Genomic DNA, 21,189 nt, shown 5'->3' on the forward strand with positions numbered 1-21,189 from the left:
GGAAAAAAAAACAATAAAAAATTTAAAAATTTAAACCATTTGTTAAAGCAATCACAAAAGAGTAGAGAGAAAAAGATTTTACATCAAGACTTTCTGTGGCTTCATTTTTCAGGGAACAGACGCCTGTAGATATTATAAGAGATCAAACAAATAGGGTTCACTCCGCCTAGCACCGGTGAAAGGCGTTTTAAAGTTGAATGGCTCGATAATTCTAAACTCTTATTTTCCTGCCTCAATTGCCAGTATGACCAAGGTCTTCTCAATTGTTTGATTTTTTTTTTCCTTCTCTTTTCATGAAATGTGGGGTATGATTATATGCACTACCTTTCGTTTTGAATTATTTTAGCTCTTTAATATAATGCTTTTGAAATATTTTACCCCATTGTGCATATACTGATATATTTTTAACACAATTGACATATTTTGGAAAACAACAACCTAAAGGAGAAACAGAATAGTGATGAGCAATCGACCCCCATTATCGGTTATTGCCACCACATTGCTTCACTATTCCTAAAAAACCATCTCCTTAAAACATCACACAGGTCAATACCCAATGTATCTAGCTGTTTAACTCTTGAGGTGTACTGACTATCTCTCAGACAAGAGACTCACAACACAAACAAAAACTCAGAAAAGGCTCACTCGATAATTGCGGAAATAAGACGGATTTTTCAACTTTAGACACCCGCTCAATATCGCTTAGTCTTTATTGTTTGTTCTTCTCTTTACGCAAAAGTTAGCAACATTCTTTGTTAGTGAAAACATTTCCTAATTAGGTTCAGTAATTGAAAAAGCCTATATTCATTGTTCTGTAGTATGCATGGTCTTATTTGTTGAATATCCTAATTAGGAAATTTTTTCTTTACACAATAAAACTATTGTGATCCATTTAGTCAACCGCACCGCATTATGCGCGCTTTCTAATTAGGATCTTTTGTGTGTGTACGCAACTATTATAACTAGTATACACACATTTACGTAGTTTAATTTTTAGTCAAGAGCAACACTCTTCTTAACCCAATGGTGACGTTGTTATTTGAATTGAAATAACCCACTTCAAGATATTTGATCGTTTATATAATACCAATTGCTTGTTTCTTTTGCTGACACTTGAACATTGAGGTGTCAACTATGAAGTGAGAAAAGAAAACTTCTACTCTAATCTGTTTATGGCCTTTGTTACTGCTCACAAGACATTCTTTTGTTTTGGAAGCCGCCTTTAAAAAAAAAAAGAAAAACAAATATCGTTCATTTTTGATTTTATTTTTTTCTTCTCTCCGCAGAAGAAGACGCAAATAATTAAGGCTCAAGTTAGACGCCCATGCAAAGCTTATTGTTCTGCTCTTTTTACTCCACTTTACTCTATTTGTTCAAATTGAAAATACTCAGGGATAACTAATTTGTATAACCCTTACCATAATTGGCTCCTCATTTTTTGTCAGGTAGTTTCAGTTATAGGTCACGTACGATAATCGTCGTCTAACTCTCCTTGCCATAGTCACAGGGAATAATGAAGTCATCCAAATGGTTCTCTTTAAGCTAATGGATTCTGGAATACAACACATATCTGGTAAATAGATTCAGTACAGATATAAAAAGAGAAGCGAACTGAATTTCCTCTTCAGTATCAGTTTCTCTCATATCTCCATACGATCTACAAATGAAGCCGTTACAGAACTATTTTTTGACAAAATAGTAGATATTCAGAAGCAGATTGAGCTGTATTGAAACCTCGGACGAGAACTAAAAGAGGGTTCACGATCTACCTCCCTTCGTTTGTTTAAACTCCTTCTGGTGGGGTCTTCTCCCTAGCTTTTTCAAAATCAAGAAGGGGGGATCAAAAACTAAAAACGGGACATTTTGAAATAGAGTTATACATATGTAATGCAACTATAATTGGAACTTAGGCGACATAGAGTTTCATAAATCAAACGGTTGGAATGTGCCTAAATAGGAAAGGAAGGCAATCCAACATCCAGTGCAACAAAGCTCCAGCCCGTGTAAGTCTTCCTTCTCTTCTTCCTGCAACTTAGCCTATTGAAGATGTAAACCTACACCAGCGTCTATCTCCGTTCAAATATCAGAGATTAAAAGAGTGGTGAGGGGCTTCCTTTCCCTCGTCTAATTAGTTTCCTTACTCCTCATTCCAGTCCCCTTCTCTTGAAGTATTGCAATTGCGTAGTTTTGGTATACACAAACTTTTTCTTTTATTTTATTTTTTTATTATTTACAATTTTATGGCTTATTATTTATATTTCCTAATTAGTCAATTTAATTGAAATAGCCTACGCATATGAATACCCTTTTGTTTAATTTAACTTTTAACCCACCCTGCATATTCAAACACAAATTTGAATTTATCTTTTATCACTTATTCGTCCTGTATATAAATATAACAATAAAATATATATTATGCATATGTACTTATTTTTTATCTCCATTTAAATCCTATTGTTCAATTGCCCCTCTTACACTTTGATGACTAAAATGGTAATCCATTGTTAAAGCATATGCAATATAACTAAAAATATGTCACTCTATGAGAATAATAATTAAAGGTTACACAATATCGTATCCAAATATCAGAGGTTCACAATATCAAAATTCATATATTCGAAAGTATTACTACGAATTCCCATTCCCCTAAAAAGTCCCTTATAGACAAATCTCAATTGAAAATTCAGGAGAATATATAATCAGAGGTATATCCACCCTGTTTTCGAGATTTCCCAAAAATTTCCTATTCCTTTCTTTTTCTTCTCATTTCCTTTTCAAGCTAAAAGTCAAATTTCATATAACCATCATCAACTCATACTATCTACTACTGCTACTTGAGGTAATTAGTTGATAACATTACAAGTCGCTTTATTAACACTATTATTATTATTATTATTATTACGATACCCCAATTGATACCCACCCACTACAAGTCTATCACCTAGACGCGTTCTTTCTTTTGTTGAATACCCACATATTATACCCTCATACACACACATATATATTATTAAAGATGAGCTGCAATAGTGCTGTTTTACCACCAGCTAATGGTAAGAAGTTATGGAGAGTTAAGAGATCGGTGTCGTCATCATCATCCAATTCATCCAGCTCTACTCAATCACAAACATCAGCTGAATGTCTCAATAACTCATTAAAGATTGCTGCTGCTGCTTCAAAATTCTCCATAAGGAGGCCACCTTTGAGAAGACCAAAAAACAAACCAGGTAAACCAAAGGATTTTGTATTTGTTGATTTGTCACCAGTCAAGAATGATGAAGAGGCTCAGGCACAAGGAAATAAGTTGGACAGTACTGAGATTATTGCAGGTGCTAAATTTTCTCCATCAACTACTGCTCCTACTTCACTCACACCACCAACTCCATTCAATGAGCAATTGCCTTCTCCAACTGTATCTATCGAGGAATCATTGTTTGAATTGCCAGCATTGAATGAATTTGATGAATATGATGCTTCACATACTAGTGTTGGTTCTGTTGTTTCAGGCGAAACAACCCCAACTGAAGAATTGGGCTTGGGAATAATGAACTTGGACGCTGATTGGAACCAACCACAACCAATTCAACAACAGCAACAGCAACAAATGGTACCAGCGCCACAAATGTCACAAGAGTTTATCTCCCAGCAATTGTTTGGTTACCAACAAGCCATGTTGCAACAACACCTCCAGATTCAACAATTGCAACAGCAATTATTTGAACAACAGCAAAGAGCCATTGAGTCGCAAATAATATCGGCCACTTCTACTCCAACTTTACCACAACAACCACAATTTCAACTCCAATCACCATTGAAAGAGCCACCAGCAAAACAACACCAATCACCATCATTATCAGTCAAGAAATCCAAGAAAACTGCCGGTCAGTTCCAATTCAAGACATACCAGCCAAAACACCAAAGATCAGCATCTGAAGCATGTATCAAGAAACCAGTAAGGAAACCACCACACCACAGATCTTACAGTGTACCATTCACACCAGTACAACAACAAGTACCACAACAGCAGTGCAATGCTTTGCCAATGCAATCTGTCGATTCATCATGTTCAGATGTAAGCTTGGATGACTTTATGATGCTCAATGACCAAATTTCCATGAACTTGAATTTAAACCACCACCATCACAACTCATATACTCCGGTATCTGAATACTCGGAAGAAAGTGATGAATTTGGTGCCGGTAAACCAAATGGAGGAGTTTTTGTTGAAGCTGATGTTGCTAACTCCACCGCATGTGGATTTGAAGAGTTGTTTTTACAAACTTATTCGGATATGAAGGTCAAGGAAGAGTTTGAATTGGGTACTTTCGTGATATGAAAGTTAAAAAACAGAAAAAACAACGTTCTATTTTTTTCAATTCAAATACGATTTTATAATTTTATCACTACGTTCTTGCTTTTTTTTGCTTTTTATCATTCGGTTTTCAGGTTTTGGTTTTCAAAAAATTATATCATTCATCAGTCATTATCAATCAAAAAAGAAAAATTTCAGTCAACTTTTCGGTTTTGTTCCTCACAAGTTGGTTTCTTAATTTTCATATTGCAATTTTGTTTCGGTTAATCTCCCTTTTAAATTTGTTACAGCCACTTTCGGTATATTTTCAAACTGCCATTTTTCGGTATTATCTATTATTTTTACAAACGTTATTTCGGTTTTACAATTTTTTTGGATACCATCTTTCGGTCTTATTGCTTTTCGGTCCTTTTTCAATATTTCATCATTCATCTTTCGGTACAATTTTTGACGCTTTTTGTCTTGTTTTCGGTTTTTTTCAAATTTTTTGATTATGACGATTTTATATAATTTTTTGATATAGAGTAAATTCTATCAATAAGAAAGTTCTTTTTGACAAATTAATCGTAAAGAATAATAATAGACTGTGAATTTGCAGTGTCGCGAATTTAAACACGACAAAGACTACATATCTTTTCTTTTTATTTCCTATTTAGGTAAATGAAAATGTTAAAAATAAAAAGAAGGGAACGAGATGTCAAAAGGTAAGTCAAGCACTAGCATATGCAGGATTAAGTCTAAACCAGTCCCTGATCGTCGTCCCTTTATGTGGGGAGAATGCATTGCAGCGTAATGTTAGAAAACTAAAATTAGACTTCCTTTTGTCTGCTTTCTCTAAATTTAATCAAAGAGGAAAAGGTCTAAGATGTACAAGCCAGGTAACTCGCGAGCAGTAATATGGCCCTAATGAAAGATCTCTGTGCTAGATTTCGGTCTATTACTCAACTTTGGACTTGTGGTAGCGCCACTTCATTTAAGTAATTATGCATTGCCGACTTTCTATTGTTGTCAAGTGCAGTGAGGCAAATTTTTTGGATGTAATTATATTATGTAATCAGGAAAATCATTCCAATTTGAGACCAAAAGCAGAGAGAAGGCAGGACGACGGTTTTCTGTTAAGCAGATGGCATTACCTACACCCAATAAAACCTATAAACCTCCTTTTGCTAGCTATTTGTACACGTTGTAGTACTTGGAACACCCCCTCCCTTAAAAATCATCACTATAACTGAACAACTCGTTGTTTTGCGTAATTGACATTTTTATTCAATTTTTGTTTCAAGTGAAGCGATTTGCCCTTTTGTTTCTGGTTCTTGGGTTTAGGGATGGGTGGAGCAGTAGAAGTTTTGGCGGTCGGAGATATTGATGACCCAGCAGTGCTGGTGATAGAGCTTGTAGTTGAATTATTTTCCTCCTCGACACAATCTTCCCAATTGTCAATATTTTTTTCGAGGCTTTCATCATCATCATCATCATCACGTTCTTCCTCGTCATCTTGTGGTTCTACTTCGACGTATTCAACTGATTTATCAGCAACATGAACAATTGGAATGTAGTCATTGGGTACCCTTGGCTCAACATAATCATCCTGATCTTCAGTCACCATGCATTGTTTGCGAGCCTCGAGTGAAAAACTACTGACTTTGCAATGATTATTTTTGTCAATAAAAGTATATGGCGACCACCTTGTCTCCAAACGCTGGTACAATAGCTCCAATTCTGGGTTTGTCGAAATCCTATTGCTGACATGATGCCACCACTCAGTGCTCAACGCCCAGTCCAGTGGCCATAGTTGATCAGGGTCATAGACGTCCCTAGCAGAATAACCAAAGTCCCAATTGGGTTCGGCTCCATCGTTATGGAAACAATTGGAAAGCTTGGTGTAATAAGTGAAGGAGTTTATTATACTGAAACTTTGCTTGTCAACAGCATAATACCGCCAAGCAGGATTGACACCACCATAGGGACTAATCAGAGGACCAATCAATGCGTGGTTGAATGCATTTTGCAATTCACGCTCATTAGTGCCATCACCGCCATACTGAACTACAAATGAATCCAATTGGATGCAACCAAAAAAGATAGCGGCAATAACTTTGGGAGAGAAACGAGCAATTATCTGCGTGAACACTTTGATTGGTGGTGCTAGCGTTTGATGGTTGGGCGGTAAATGGGCAATTATCCATACTCGCTCATGATTCTTTTCTGCTTCCACCAACTCGTTGATTAGGAATTTCCAAACGCCGTATGAGTCAACATTCAATACATCCCAAAATGCGTACAAGTTCTTGACGTTCCAAACATTGGAATTTAATGATATAATTTTCAAGCCAAGTGAGGTCTTCAATGAGAACCCAGTTTGCGAATACCTGATTTGTTTCGCGGTATCATGATCTATCCACCCCAACTCCAGCCAAATATCGGCTAGCAAATCAAATTGCCATTGATACCCATTTGAATTGATGCTTAAGTTTTTCTGTGGCAACTGATTCATGGGGAAAATATCACGAGTGCCAAAGGTTGGAATCACATCGACGTTGTCTAAATAGTGTTTGAGGATTTTATAACTTGTTTCTTGAGACTTTATAATCTTATCCTTGGTCATGAAGTATCTGTCTGAATGGTCAACTGTTCCACCGGTGAAAATGGCAAACTCAAATGATAAATGGTTTTGATGCAAATCGCGAATGCACTGCATGGTACTGTTCAATAACAATGTAGGGGTATCACAAGTATATTCTCCAAATTGTCTTGCAGGTGACCATGTGGGCTTTTTGATCTTGGTTATATCTAAATACCTCCCCTTTTCAAAATGGTTCTTGCTGTAGCTGCTATCGTAATAACCATCCATATCAGCATTCTCATTGACTGATGGTGGCTGGTGCTTGAGATTGCGACTTTCTGATGTACAGCACAAGCTTTGAGTACAGTTTGCTTCAGCAAAGACTTGGTAATCCAATTGCAAGTTAATATCACTAATGTGCAAAACATGAAACACCTCGCCACTATTATCAGGGGGTAAGTAGTTCCTCGGTTTTGGAGGCCACATATTGCTCATGTCCACCATTGGTGTCTCTGGCAAAACATGACAGTTCTTGTCATGGTAGTAACAGAAATAATCACCATCCAAACCAGATGGATTCATCAAGCTAACCATTTTGGTGAAATCATTACCAGTTGCCGAGTAGCTATCATCAGGATAGCCATAATTTATATGGCATTGTATTTCATCATACCCCAGTTCAACACACCAAGTTGAGAACACTTGTGGAACCAAGTCAGGTCTTGTCAAGGCTAAAAATTTACCAACTTGCAATCTAGTCTTACATGTTAAGCATTCATTCAAATCGGTGGCAGCATCAATATCATGCAATTCCTGAACTCCTCGTTTGACGATTTCCTCGTCACCAAGGGTATGATCTGTTGGTGGGTAATAATGGCCTTGTTGTTGTTGAATACTTAGACCCACATGGGTAACAATGAGTAGAAAAAGTGGTGTGATTAACATTTGGGCTAGTTCTTACTCTGTTCTTGGTTGGTTGAAAGTTTTGCAACACAATTTTTAGGAAGAATTTTTGGTTTTTTTATTTTTTTTCTGTTTGTTTTTTCTTGACTTAGGTGGTGGTGAAGAAAGGGGGGTAAAGGAGGATTAAAGTGGCGGAATCATGCAACTAGAGTAAAGTTCCTAATGAGTATAACTCATTTTACGATATAATTAGCCAAAGAGGTTCTGCAACAGGTCAAAAATTCACCGTCCTCTACATGTTCTATTCAACAACATATAATAATACAACAAATGTTTAATACAAAATCAATAAAATACAAAATTTTACTAAAACTCCCTTCTTCAAGACATATCAACATTAAAAACATAAATCCTTTCTTTTTTCTTTTTAATTGAGCAACCCTTTAATAGAATCGAGTTTTTCAAGAATAATTTTTGATTTCCCATTGTGCTTAAAATCCTCTCTTAACGAATCAGTAATCGTTTCAACCAATTCCAATTGTTGAGCATTAAAGCTCGACTTAACACTTTCGATTTTTGCCAAATGGTCACTAATCAATTTATTAATCTGTTTATTCAATACTTCATTCTCTCGTGCAACCAACGCACGCATTTCATTAGTGTGGGTAAACACCGATTCTAATAACTCAACAGTTTGTCTATGTTTAGGGGAAACGCTTGAATCATTTTCGAGCTCTTGTTTCAAGTTGAAAATTCCATGACTCAAGATGCCCAGAATTTCATCCAATTGCGATGTTGCATCTCTCGATACGGTATTGGTTATACCACCACTGGCTCCCACTCTTGAAGGAACCCCATTTTCATCGTCCAAAGTAGCATCAGTCAACAATGTCTTAGCACGTGGTTGATAGCTTACTTTAACGAGGTTATTGCTTTGAGATTTCAACTCCTTAATCTTATCGCTCAACTCGTGCAAATCCAACAACGCACTCTCTAATTGCTCTTGGGGACTATCAGGTGAAATGTTTCTAAAGTTGTAGTAATCATCAGCATCAATTTCGGGTAAAGTTTGTGGGATGGTGTGAGTTCTATCAAAGCCTCCTGCCCGCTCTTTGGTTCTCTGCTTTTGGGCCTTTTTAACCGCACCAGCAAGTTGACGTTGCAAGGTACGAACAGTAGGGATGATGAAATTTGTATCGTTATTTTCTCTAAATTTCAAATCGTAATATTTGTTTTGTATAATTTCCCATTTCTTGGTTTGACTCAATGCACGATTGCCAACATATTTGAATGGCTTGATTTCAACAATCAAAAACAAGATTAATTTGACATCTTGGCTGGACAACTTGATTCTGTGGGGGTTCTTCATATTGTTGAGGTGGGCTAGAGCTTGCGACACTGTTGATGAACTTTCCAACTCTGAAGCCGATTCTGCATCAGTTGTAGGTGTAGACGCCTCTAATTGTGATTGCTTCAGACCCTGTGCATATTGCTGTTGTTGTTGTTGCTGTTGTTGAAGCTGAAGATGTTGTTGATGCTGGATTTGCTGGTGGTTTTGATGATGGTGCGAGTGCTGGCGATGTGATCTCTGATCTCCACCACCGGCAGCAGCCACTGCAGCTGACGCAGTAGCAGCTGCAGACTCTGCTGCCAATCCTTGGTAATCAATTGAGGCGTGCTGATCTGCATTGGACGTGCTTTGGTTAGCTCCTCTCAACAGTGGCAGAATGGTTGACGCATTACTGGACCTTTTCTCATCTCCTCTAGGATCGTGTTTTGAGGACATATCTTTTTTTTTGTTTAGTGTTGCAGTACCCCTAGATTATAAAATAGTGAGAATGTAGTAGTCGAACTGATGGTAATGGGGCTGGTGAATATGCCAAGTGAACCTAGACCGTGCAAAACAATTGTCTAAAATTTTCTTTTTTTTTGTTTTTTTTTCAACCTTGTTCGCTTCTGCAAATCCGTATACAATTTTTTTGCCGTTTCTCCCTTTAGAGTAAAACGTTGAGCAATAGTAATTGTCAATTGGGAAGTCTTTCTGTATATGTAGGGTGAAGAAAGTCTCTGGGGATAAGTCTTCTCAATTAGTTTTCAAATAGTGAGGTTTGGTGGTTGTTATTGATCTGACCTTCTTTTTTTTTTCTTGTCTGTGTCGTCAGTTTGTCTTGTTTTTATTTGTTGTGACTTTGTTTTTATTTAAAAAGGAGGAAAGTGTTTGTATGTGTCGTGTTATATTTTTATTGTTCTCTCTTTTTTAGTAAGTAAAAGTAAAGTAAGTCACGTTACCTGATTCAAAATACAAAAGAAATATCTTAATTGGAGAGCAATTGGATTTGAACTATGAACAGAGTAGCACCTTTCTAGCTGTTGTTGTCACTTGTTGCTACCTAACCCTAATTAATGAGAAGATTTGCAAGTTCCCTAATTCTACTTTCCTTTGAGAGCGTTTTTATTAGACCTAAATCAGCTGTTGCTGCGCCAATTTGCCTAGTGGTTACGAGACTAATCTAAAACACAATAGAATCGTTTTCCGCTCGAATAAAAACACAATAGGGGGATCGGAGGGAGAGGAGGAATAGAGCGGAATTGTGCAAGAGTTCCAAATAAATATCACACGTAGAAGCAAGCATTGCGCTTGGTATAAGGAAGAGTGAAATTGATACCCCGCTAATCGTGAAATACTAGAGATATTGAAGATGCTCCTCGGATGATATCTCGCTTTTTGCAACGTTGTTATGATCCAGGTTGCGCAAAAAGAGGTTTTTTTCAAAGAAACAATTCACTTTATATCTCTGCTAACTGATATAACAGCAGCTTCTAAAATTCAGCAACAAGACCCCGTTGATGCATTTAGCCACACGCGACCTGTTACCTCTTCATAACTTTTCTTTTATCTCAAGGGTAGCTGTGGCGTCTTCATCTGGTTTTTGCGGCGTGGTTAATTTATTGTTGTTGTCCCTTTGTTTGTAATTCAACGGTCTTGTGGCTGGCTTCAATTACAAAACATAAACAAAAGGCTAGGGTGTAAAGTCGACACAATACATAACCCTTGTGCAAAGCCCGCTATCCTTCTAGAACCAGCATAAACCTTTCAAAAGTACAGACATATTGTCAGAGAGTAGAGGCAATCAAAAATGAATTCAAAAAATATAAGAAGCTATTAATAGCAACTTGGCCTACATTTCCAACCCCCACCCGCCCTTTGGCTAAAACGGCCGACCTTCGCCTCCCCAAAAATAGAACAAACAAGAGTGTATAACCTTACACAAACAAAAAATGCCATACGCTAAAGGACACAAAAAAAACTAAAATCAGCCAAAGAGACAGACAGACAATTAGCTTCTTAGAGGAATAGTCCTTTAGCAGAACTTCTTTTAATAAAGAAATGGCAATCTCAAGGGAAAGTAGGAAGTAAGTCTTCTATTTCCATTTGCATTTGCATTTGCATTTGATTTGCGTTCTTTTCTATTGTTAATGGACTCCAGGGTGTTCTTTATGTGTGACGTCTTTTATTGTTTGATAAAATAAACATGAAATTTGTTTCATGTCGCTATTCTCGGAGTTAAGTCCAAATCAGACAGATGGTAAAGCTTTTGAGGGTTTAACTTTCAAAACCAACTCCCCATCACCAATGGCATCTACAGAGGGTAAACCTTTAGCCAAAAGCTTTGTCACCATCACCGTCATCATATTTTAGTCCATATATTGAGTCTCTACAAAGCATATACAACACCACAATCTCTTCTCTTTCTCACCTCTTGAACCAACTCCTAATCTTTTTCAAACCTTCATTGCCCGAGGACCTCTCAGAACTGCCAATGCTGCTTCCACTGAAAACTCTACTGCCACTGCCTCCCCCATTACTATTACTATTCAAACTCGATAACGAGGTCGATTTCAATCTATAATATTGTTCATCGCCACCAAACTTCAACTTCAAGCTGGCCATGGCATAGTCATCAACGACATTCTTGTACCCGCCTCGTTGACGATAAATCGAACTTCCATTAGTGGTGAGATCCATTGAACTCGAACTCGATAAACACCCACGCGAATCAAGCCAGGTGTTTTTCAAAATATAATGACTAAAAGCTTGCCATAACAAAACAGCATCATTATTCGATGAATAATAATTCATGGGGAATTCATAATTTTCAAGATACGTGTCCCAATCATGAATCTTTTTCGCCAATTTTTTACTTTGATTTTGGATATCCTTCAACGTGATATTTTCATTAATAAATGAAAAAATGTGTTCATTGTCTTTACATAACGAATGAATGAATCCGTCGGCATTATCTTCGCCAGCAAGGTCGAGTATGTCATTACGTTCAAATTCTAATGCGCCAATCTTGTAAACTTCGTGGTTTTCATCGCCATCGTCTAATTCATCCAAATTGGGATGATTCAATTCCGACTGTGGCGTGGCTGATACTGAGACGGAAAGGTTGCTAGATACAGCGTCGGTGGCACTGTTATTACCAGTGACGTGCTTACTGCTGCTGTTGCTGTTGCCATTAGTGGAAGATGTCTCTGCCGTGGCTATTAGCATGGCAAGTTCAGTTAATCGTAAATAATGGTCAATCAAATACGGAGTACTGGGAAGTTCATTCGACGTCTGGTCCAATCCAAGATTTATTCTCTTGAGTTCATGACTGAGATCAAGAATCTTTTCATTAAAATCATTGCTTCTACCAGTAATCCGATTGAAATAAGTAATCACTTCATCCTTGTGGGAACGTAAAAATGGATTTAGTTTAATAAGATGGGGTTCTTTGTGGACACTAAATTCCTGTCGATTAGCCAAATTGAGGAGAATCTTGGCAATTAAAGTCAATGTCCGTTGCGTGCTGCCCGTTTGATGGTTTTTGGCAAGATAAAACAACTTGGGGTTCAAAATGGCCGGGCAAAAGAATCGAAGAAAAAGAAAAGCTGAAACACAATTCAAACTAGTGGTCTTGTCATCGGGTTCACACACTAGTTCAACTTTACTTCTGAAATTCTTCAATTGGGTTTTGATTTGATCAGGCATGTCTTTGGAAGTGATGAAAATCTTGTGCCAAATCTCTTCAGCGTATCCCAACAAATTCTGATAATTTTCCTCAACCATTTGTTTCACACGCTCATCCTTTTCGCGTTCCAAATCGGAATTGTACTCATCATCACTGCTTTCATCATCGTAATCATAATCATCAGCACCGCCTACGTCTTTGGCTGTGGCATAACCTTTCCTTATTGCTCGTTCTTGAACACGTACGTATCGCGGATCAACTTCACAGTTTTTCCCCTCGGCATCAATTTTGGCAAAAAAGTCACCAAACACTTTTTCCAAATACTCTTGTCCAATTCGTAAATTATACTTTTCAAGTGATTTGGAAAAAATAGACGATCCCCGAAATAGTGTATTGAATACGTTATTCAGTGAAGAAGAAGAAGAACCAGTGGCGGTCGCTGGTGTATCCTTATCTCGTTTATCTTGACTGTTTCTCTTGTGATAACTTCTTCTCGAAGCTCTGTCCAAATTAACCAACTCACTCTCCATTAAATTCTTAAACCATTCGTCTTCAACCCCTAAACTTTGAAAGATATCCAATAAAACTACACTAGTTCTTTCAAAATCAGCTGACGACACATTTTCATTACAGAATTTGATCAAATCCTTCCAGGGAGCATTAACCAACATTTTTTCCATTGGCTTGAAAAATTGTGGTGGTAGGATGTGATGTTCCTTTAAATTAACTTCAATTAAAAGTTTACCAATGGGGATATTGTTGGGGTCATAAATGGTTAATCGCATTATATCTAGGTTGGTGCCACTGTTGATGTCAGTAGTGATGGTGGTGGTGGTGCCTCCAGTAGTCGAAGGTAACGGAATTGAATTGACATGTATGCTATTTACTGAGCCCGCACTAGTCATTATGGTTGAGCTGGTTCTAATTTGTTTAGTAAGGATGTCGGGAGTTACATATATTGTTCCAATTAGTTTATCACTGGGTGAATATGTTGAATCATGATTACATTTCTTGATGAGAATGTGGATCATTTGCGTCGATATGGGTAAATCGGTCAGAAATTCTTCTTTCCAAAATGGATTACTAGTATGGTTAACAATGGCAGTTCTTGACCAAGGATATCCCCACATTCGTACTTCAGCATAAATTTTAGCCCCGTGTGCTGTTGCTGCTGCAGCGATGTTACTATTGTTGATAGTATTGCCCATGTGTTCAAATTTTGCTTCAATTATATCAATCGTAAGTTTTTTCGAAACACGAAAATGAGCTTTACTAAAGTCTCGCAATTGTGGGTTTTCACGATTATCAGTCAACAACTTTGATTCACTATTGAAAGAGCCAATGTATTCCCGTTTGGCAAAGTAGTTTAATCCAACAAACCAATCTTCTAAATCAATGTGGAGGGGGAACTCGATAAAAATACGATGGTTACTAGGAATAATCTTTCCTTCTCGCGTCAAGAAAGTTGTCAACAACTGATCTGCAGTTAGTGTCGTTGACGTTCTTATCGTGTTGTTGTATCGCAATTCCTTCAATTGTCCCACAAATAACACGTTGGAGCTGTTGAATATCGAATGGTGCATTTCGCGTATTTCACTAGCCAATACTGTCTTTACATCGATTGAGTACAATAAAGTTCCATCCAATTCACTGATGATATTTAGTATCCCATTGGAATTCAACGCACCCATGGCATAAAACCAACCTTCATTGATATTGTTATCACCTGATTGTTGGAAAACAGAGTTATTGTGGTGGGAATTTGAGGTAAAATCATCAATTTTTGGTTGATAAGTCGGGGCTTGTGGACCATGAATGATGTTTAAATTCTTGTATTTATTAGGCAACGGCCCATAAATTTTAAATCGACAGACTAGTAACTCATTGGGGGGGACATCAACTTGATTTCCGACTTTATTTTCACAGTACCACTTCTTTGCTAAACCCTGGGGCTTCAAGTTTTGCCAAACAATTAGACTACTAATTAAATTGCCAAAGTTGGCTTTAGATGCAACTTTAATATATAGTTTGTCATTGTCAAATGTCTTGATAAATACAGTAGGTGGCTCTTCGTCCAGGTTTTCCGTTGTTTGATGTTGTTGTTGTTGATTACTTCCGTTACGTTTAAGGCCCAAGTTTCGTTTACTTGGTGGCAGATGTTGAAGTTTAGTAGTAGGTGATGATTGCCCTATGTTTGTCAAAATTTGTACATGGCAGGATTGTAGGGATTGTAATAGCAAGTAGTGGTTTTCGTGTTCATCTGAAGAGTACAATTGTCCATGTTCAGTGATTGATAAGGAGTCAACTCTAATCCAACTTATCGAATCAGTTGAAACCAAAAAGTCTTTACCTTCAAATGTACCCTTGTCACGTAGTACTGCTCTGTGATACGCTGATTGATGTGACATTTATCTGGCAGGATATATGGTTGGTTGCAGTCGATTGATGAATTCAGTTACTGTAGTAAAGTGCTGTCAAAAAGTGGTTTTAGGGTATTGGTATTCGTGTTAACCTGAAAAAAAAAATTGAAAAGTAAAACAAAAGCGTAGGTGGTTTCAATAAAGAATGCGATTATTTTGGAGGGGTAATGGTAGTGAAGTTGAGAATGGTTGTAGTGGAATACTATGTATAATATATATATATATACTTCCAACTAGTTCTGTTAAGTGTATTGAGATGTTGAAAGTTGAGTAAAAGGTGGTAGATGTAGGTTGTTGTTGATTATGTTTAAAATTAATAAAGTTGGCTAGAAAATTAAAATTTTGTCTTTTGGGTTTGTGTTTTTTGTGGGTTGATTTTTGGTTAAATTTGGGGAGAAGAAGGATATTTTACACTGTAACATCAAACCATATATATACGGAAAGTATAGACACACCGCACCATCATACACTACCAAAGACTATTTGTCCTTGTCTAGACTACCTTTTTTGTCAAAACGTGCAATCTTCCTTCAAAGTATAGACATATTTCCCCTCTCTCTGTTTATCTCTCTGCCTACTTTATTTTTTTTGTTATGCAAAGACGGGAAAAAAATGAAATTACACGACACGACACACAATAGACGACACCAAAGACGCGTCTATATTATGTACTTACACTTTATGTATATACTACTGCAACCTATGTAAATGCCTACATATACCCTGCCAATATGCACCAAGTCCTATTCTATGTTACCTATGCGGTGTTTCTCTTGTTCAGTACAAATTATGTGTGCCTTGGCACACACACACACACCTCTGTTGGTCCAGGTTCTTTTTTGTTTTGTCCCCATTGATTGAAATAAGGAGAACAAGAATTTAGCCGAAAGCAGAATTCCAAATCAGTCGTCTGTTTTTTTTTTTCATTTGTGCTTTCTAAACTGCGAAGTCACGCCCATCTTTTCGCACACCAGACGACGCTACCTTCAAATTCGAAACACTTGATGTACGCGTCCACCTTCAACATCCGCCTTTACAGTATCGGCAATTCACAAGTGTTTAGCATCAGAGAGTGGAAACAATCAGAAGCCTTTTACTCGCTTTCCTATAATAAAAAGAGCATTGCGAAAAGAAGTTTAGGAATGTGCGACACCTATGTCAAAAAGTAGATCGCGCCAATACATCTTTCTTTCCTTTACTGGAAATGTTTCACTAGCTAAGAAAGCCATATTTGGACTTCGGGACATATCTGGCTGGTTCTATGACCTTTACATCCTCTTTCCTGGCCACACTTCCTCTTCTCGTTGTGGAAACTCGAGCGTTGTGTCATTGGATAATGGATTCATGTCTTAGATCATCAAGCAGACCAATTGCACTGGGAGGTATTTGCACGGGCTGGGAATTTCTCTTCTTCCTCGTTCTTGGCAGATGCTTATTGTATGGGCTTTTATGGGGTAATCTAATTTCCATAAATTGACTTCTTTTGTCTTCTGATGATACCACCGTGGAATTGTCTCGGACTTTTGCTTCTGGAAATAACAAGGTCGATTAAAAATTCAGTTTAGTTTCAAGAACTGCTCTTTACAAAAGCTTAAGCAGTACTAATATACGTATTGTCCATTTATTACTCCCTCTAACTAACGCTTATGTTTGGTCGTGTACTAATATCAAATATGGTAGCTTAGCTTTTCTGTTTTCCTTTCGGGTATAAAAAAATTTCACGATAAATATTCATCAGAGAGAGTCATCAGGATTCAAAAAGTTTAGTCTTCAGTCAATATCCTTTACTTGATATATATATATATATATATTGAATCGTCTTACTACTATATCCTACCACCACATTTTGTACCAGATGTATCGATTAGGTTAAACTATTAGATACTAGAGAAGAAGAACAACGAGAAGGATTAACAAAAGATACATACAAAGACACAACAATCCATATCACAGGCAGTTTCATTTGAAAGCTATTAGACGACTACTTTTTCATTTTTTGGCATCTTTATACTGATCCAATATGAGTAATTTAATTTACGACAATTCGGGTGTGGTTGTAGGTGTTGATGCTGGTGCTGGTGCCGATGCTGCCGCACCTTTGCCATCGAATTTTAACAATTTTCCAGCTTTTGACCAATCACAATTGCACTCAATGGCACAGGAACAAAGATTCGATGATGATCGTCAACACAATTTTGACGATAACGCTTCTTTCCACGAGCATGACCTTGGATTGGCAAATACAGCACATATTAGTGCGTTGATTGAAAGTGATGGGGAAGAGCAAGGTGAAGGGGAAGAATTCCCAGAATATGAACATGCTTGTGCTTATTGTGGAGTACATACCCCCAATTCAGTCATTAAGTGTAATACTTGTAACAAATGGTTTTGCAATTCGAAAACAAATTCAACAAGCTCGCATATTGTTACTCACTTGGTCATGTCACGCCATAATCAGGTTAGTTTACATGAGGAATCAGATTTAGGAGAAACTACTTTAGAATGTTACAATTGTGGAAACAAGAATGTATTCATGTTGGGGTTTGTCTCTGCAAAGCAAGAATCGGTGGTTGTCATTTTATGTCGGTTGCCATGTGCTAGATCAAAAGATATCAACTGGGACACTAGCCATTGGCAAGCATTGATTGAAAACCGTCAATTTTTATCGTGGTTAGCACCACCGCCCACTGAGGATGCATTGACTAACTCCGTTATGATTACCCCGCAACAAATTACCAAATTAGAAGCACAATGGAGACTAAATAGAAACGCCACCATCAATGATATCGAAAATACCGATAAAAAGGAGGAAGATGTTTTGCCAATTTTGATGCGGTATACTGATGGGTTCCAATACCAACAATCATTTGGTCCATTGGTGAAATTGGAGGCCGATTACGACAAAAATTTAAAGGAATCGCAAGCCTTGGAACACATTCAAGTGAAATGGGCCTTGGGGTTGAATAATAGGCATTTGGCTTCATTCACTCTTTCAACTTTTGAAACTACCGACTTGAAAGTTGCTGTTGGTGACGAGATTATCTTGAGATATAGCGGAAGTCAGGGAGATGCTTGGCAAGGTCAAGGATTTATCCTCAGATTGCCCAATTCCTATCAAGAAGAGTTTACCTTGGAATTAAATCCGGCAAAAGTTGCCCCACCAACCCATTTAACCACCGATTTCACGGCTGAATTTGTCTGGAAAGGTACTTCCTATGATCGTATGCAACAAGCGATGAAGGATTTTGCCACCGACGATGAATCAGTCTCATCGTTTATCTATCATAAGCTATTGGGACACGATGTTGCCCCTGTTGAGTTTGATATTGAATTACCCAAGAAATTTTCTCATCCTAGATTGACCGAATTGAATGTGTCACAAGCTAATGCCGTTCGATCGGTTTTGCAAAGACCATTGTCTTTAATTCAGGGTCCACCAGGTACTGGTAAAACTGTTACTTCAGCGACAATTGTCTACCATTTATCACGGTTGAATAAAGAAAAAATTTTGGTGTGTGCTCCTTCCAATGTGGCTGTTGATCATTTAGCGGCCAAATTGGATTTATTAGGATTGAAAGTGGTTCGATTAACGGCAAAATCAAGAGAAGACGTTGAAAGTTCGGTGGGACATTTAGCATTGCATAATGTGGTTAATAAGACAGCCAAGGGCGAATTGAAGAAATTGATCAAGTTGAAGAATGAGGTTGGCGAATTATCAACTGAAGATCTGAAAAACTATATCAAGCATTTACGATCATCAGAATTGAAGATTTTGAATAAATGTGATGTTGTTTGTTGTACCTGTGTTGGTGCTGCTGATAAACGGTTATCGCAATTTAAATTCAGAACTGTGTTGGTGGATGAAAGTACTCAAGCCTCTGAACCTGAGGTGTTGATACCTATAGTTAAGGGAGCCAAACAAGTGATTTTAGTTGGTGATCACCAACAGTTGGGTCCAGTGATTTTAGATAGGAAGGCTGCTGATGCTGGATTGAAGCAATCACTATTTGAGCGATTGGTGTTTCTTGGCCACGTTCCAATCAGACTAGAGGTGCAATATAGAATGCATCCTTGTTTGTCGGAATTCCCCAGTAACATGTTTTATGAAGGTTCATTACAGGATGGAGTAACCAATGCCGATCGAGTCGTTACTGATTCGTCATTCCCATGGCCAGTCATTGATACGCCAATGATGTTTTGGGCCAACTATGGACGTGAAGAATTGAGTAGCAGTGGGAATTCGTATTTGAACAGAGTGGAAGCCATGAATGTTGAACGAATCATTACACGTTTGTTTAAAGATGGCATAAAGCCCGAACAAATTGGTGTTATTACTCCTTATGAAGGGCAACGAGCATATTTAGTCCAGTTTATGTCGATGAATTCGACGTTATTGAGCAAGCGCGATGAGTATCTTGAAGTTGAAATTACCAGTGTTGATGCGTTCCAAGGACGAGAAAAGGATTTTATTATCCTTAGTTGTGTTCGTGCCAATGACTCACAAAGTATTGGGTTCCTTAGTGATCCGAGACGGTTGAATGTTGCATTAACCAGAGCCAAATACGGACTATTAGTTCTTGGTAACCCACGTGCTTTGAGTCGTAATCGGTTATGGAACCATTTATTGGTTCATTTTAGAGAAAAGGGGTGTTTGGTTGATGGTCCATTGGATAATTTACAGTTGTCGATGGTTCAATTGAATAATTACACCACTGCCAACCGCAATTTGAAGTCGTCGGGCCTGCAAAAGAAACTGGACCATTATCATGCTCGATTTGGTGCCCCCTCGACTACCTTTGCAACGGGTAATTTTGATTCTGTTTCGAATGCAGGTACTGGTGGGTATGCATCGACTTTACGTGGTGGTGGTGCTGCCAATCAATCGAGGTTGAAGAATGAGCTTTGGCCAGCATTGAATCAACTGCAAAATGGCGATAGTGCTGGTGAAGGTGATGCCGCTGGGGATGAGTATTACAATGGGTCCAATTCCATCAGTGCTAATTTCTACTCTAAGTTGAACAAATTGGACAAGAGTTTTGCCAATGGTGGCAATCGATACCATGATGAGAATATTGAAGATGAGATTAAGAGCATTACCAGTTCCTTTGCTGCTGGGTTGAACTTTTGAGGCTGAACCTTGTGGGTGAGACATTCTTGTATCTTGTGTAGCGGTTTGTATAGACTATATTAATGTACCATTTTGTAAAATGACTACAAAGTCGATTGGGAACTTACTTCCTGGTGGCGGGGGTGACCCTCGCCTTATCTATCCCTTTACGATTCCCCTTTTTATTAGATAAAAAAAAAAAAAAAGAATTGGGCAAAGACAAAAAAAAAATAAATAAAAAAAAACATTTGGGAAGAGCAAAGCCTTGTTTTGTTTTACAGCAACTCTTATAAGAGAAATGATTGCTCTGTGTGGGTGTACTGTAGTTTGTGGTCATGACCCTACCATTGGGGGAAGTGGGGGAGGGGGGTTAGTAAAGGCAGCATTAGAAAACAGCAATGGTTAAATAAAGCACGTTATCGGTATATTGCAGAGTGTGTGTGTGGCTGCTTTTATAGTAACATAAGATCGGAGTTCACTAAATAAACAATCTCCTTTTCTCTTAACAAAAAAAATGCCGCTGCTCGGGTGTGAATGCGTTGTTTTGTTTTCTTTTCTCTTACTTTATTTTATTCTTTTTCGGCGTTTAATTTTCGGTCAAATTAGTGAACAATCTCTAATAGGGGAAAGATCTGTAATGCGAGTACCAGAGAAGATATGACCCCTGTCACTATCTAAAGTAGTGATATATATATATATATACAATAGCAAGAGGTGTTTGTTTGGACGTCTGTCTTTTTTTCATTTTAAACACGTGTGCGTAATTCCGAGTGTTACATAATCCCAGCTTTATTTTTCTTCTCTCGTTCCCCCCCAACGGTCCTTCCTTTTCTGTTTTGTTTAGTTTGCTCTGCTTTGCTTTGTTTTGCTTT

The 21,189-nt window shown here is 37.7% G+C and overlaps 5 protein-coding genes across 5 annotated transcripts; 2 read left to right on the forward strand and 3 right to left on the reverse strand. All coding sequences in view use genetic code 12, as the record gives it.

The window, feature by feature from the left end:
* Positions 1 to 3,013: 3,013 nt before the first annotated feature.
* On the forward strand, positions 3,014 to 4,333 carry AGA1 (Aga1p; the record flags this gene model as incomplete). The annotated part of the gene is made up of 1 exon (XM_051814872.1): positions 3,014 to 4,333. One exon carries the CDS (start codon positions 3,014 to 3,016, stop codon positions 4,331 to 4,333), a length of 1,320 nt encoding a protein of 439 aa, XP_051671738.1.
* A 1,198-nt stretch (positions 4,334 to 5,531) lies between these two features.
* On the reverse strand, positions 5,532 to 7,817 carry CANMA_002768 (uncharacterized protein; the record flags this gene model as incomplete). Its single annotated transcript, XM_051814873.1, has 1 exon — positions 5,532 to 7,817. The coding sequence occupies one exon, from the start codon at positions 7,815 to 7,817 to the stop codon at positions 5,532 to 5,534; it is 2,286 nt and encodes a 761-aa protein (XP_051671739.1).
* A 385-nt stretch (positions 7,818 to 8,202) lies between these two features.
* Positions 8,203 to 9,561, reverse strand: CANMA_002769 (uncharacterized protein; the record flags this gene model as incomplete). Its single annotated transcript, XM_051814874.1, has 1 exon — positions 8,203 to 9,561. The coding sequence occupies one exon, from the start codon at positions 9,559 to 9,561 to the stop codon at positions 8,203 to 8,205; it is 1,359 nt and encodes a 452-aa protein (XP_051671740.1).
* Positions 9,562 to 11,529: 1,968 nt separating this feature from the next.
* On the reverse strand, positions 11,530 to 15,198 carry BUD2 (Bud2p; the record flags this gene model as incomplete). Its single annotated transcript, XM_051814875.1, has 1 exon — positions 11,530 to 15,198. The coding sequence occupies one exon, from the start codon at positions 15,196 to 15,198 to the stop codon at positions 11,530 to 11,532; it is 3,669 nt and encodes a 1,222-aa protein (XP_051671741.1).
* Positions 15,199 to 17,230: 2,032 nt separating this feature from the next.
* NAM7 (ATP-dependent RNA helicase) lies at positions 17,231 to 20,338 on the forward strand (the record flags this gene model as incomplete). The annotated part of the gene is made up of 1 exon (XM_051814876.1): positions 17,231 to 20,338. One exon carries the CDS (start codon positions 17,231 to 17,233, stop codon positions 20,336 to 20,338), a length of 3,108 nt encoding a protein of 1,035 aa, XP_051671742.1.
* Positions 20,339 to 21,189: the final 851 nt, after the last annotated feature.

Source organism: Candida margitis (assembly GCF_024628925.1).
Source record: "Candida margitis strain CBS 14175 chromosome Unknown scaffold3, whole genome shotgun sequence".
Lineage (NCBI taxonomy): Eukaryota > Fungi > Ascomycota > Pichiomycetes > Serinales > Debaryomycetaceae > Lodderomyces > Lodderomyces margitis.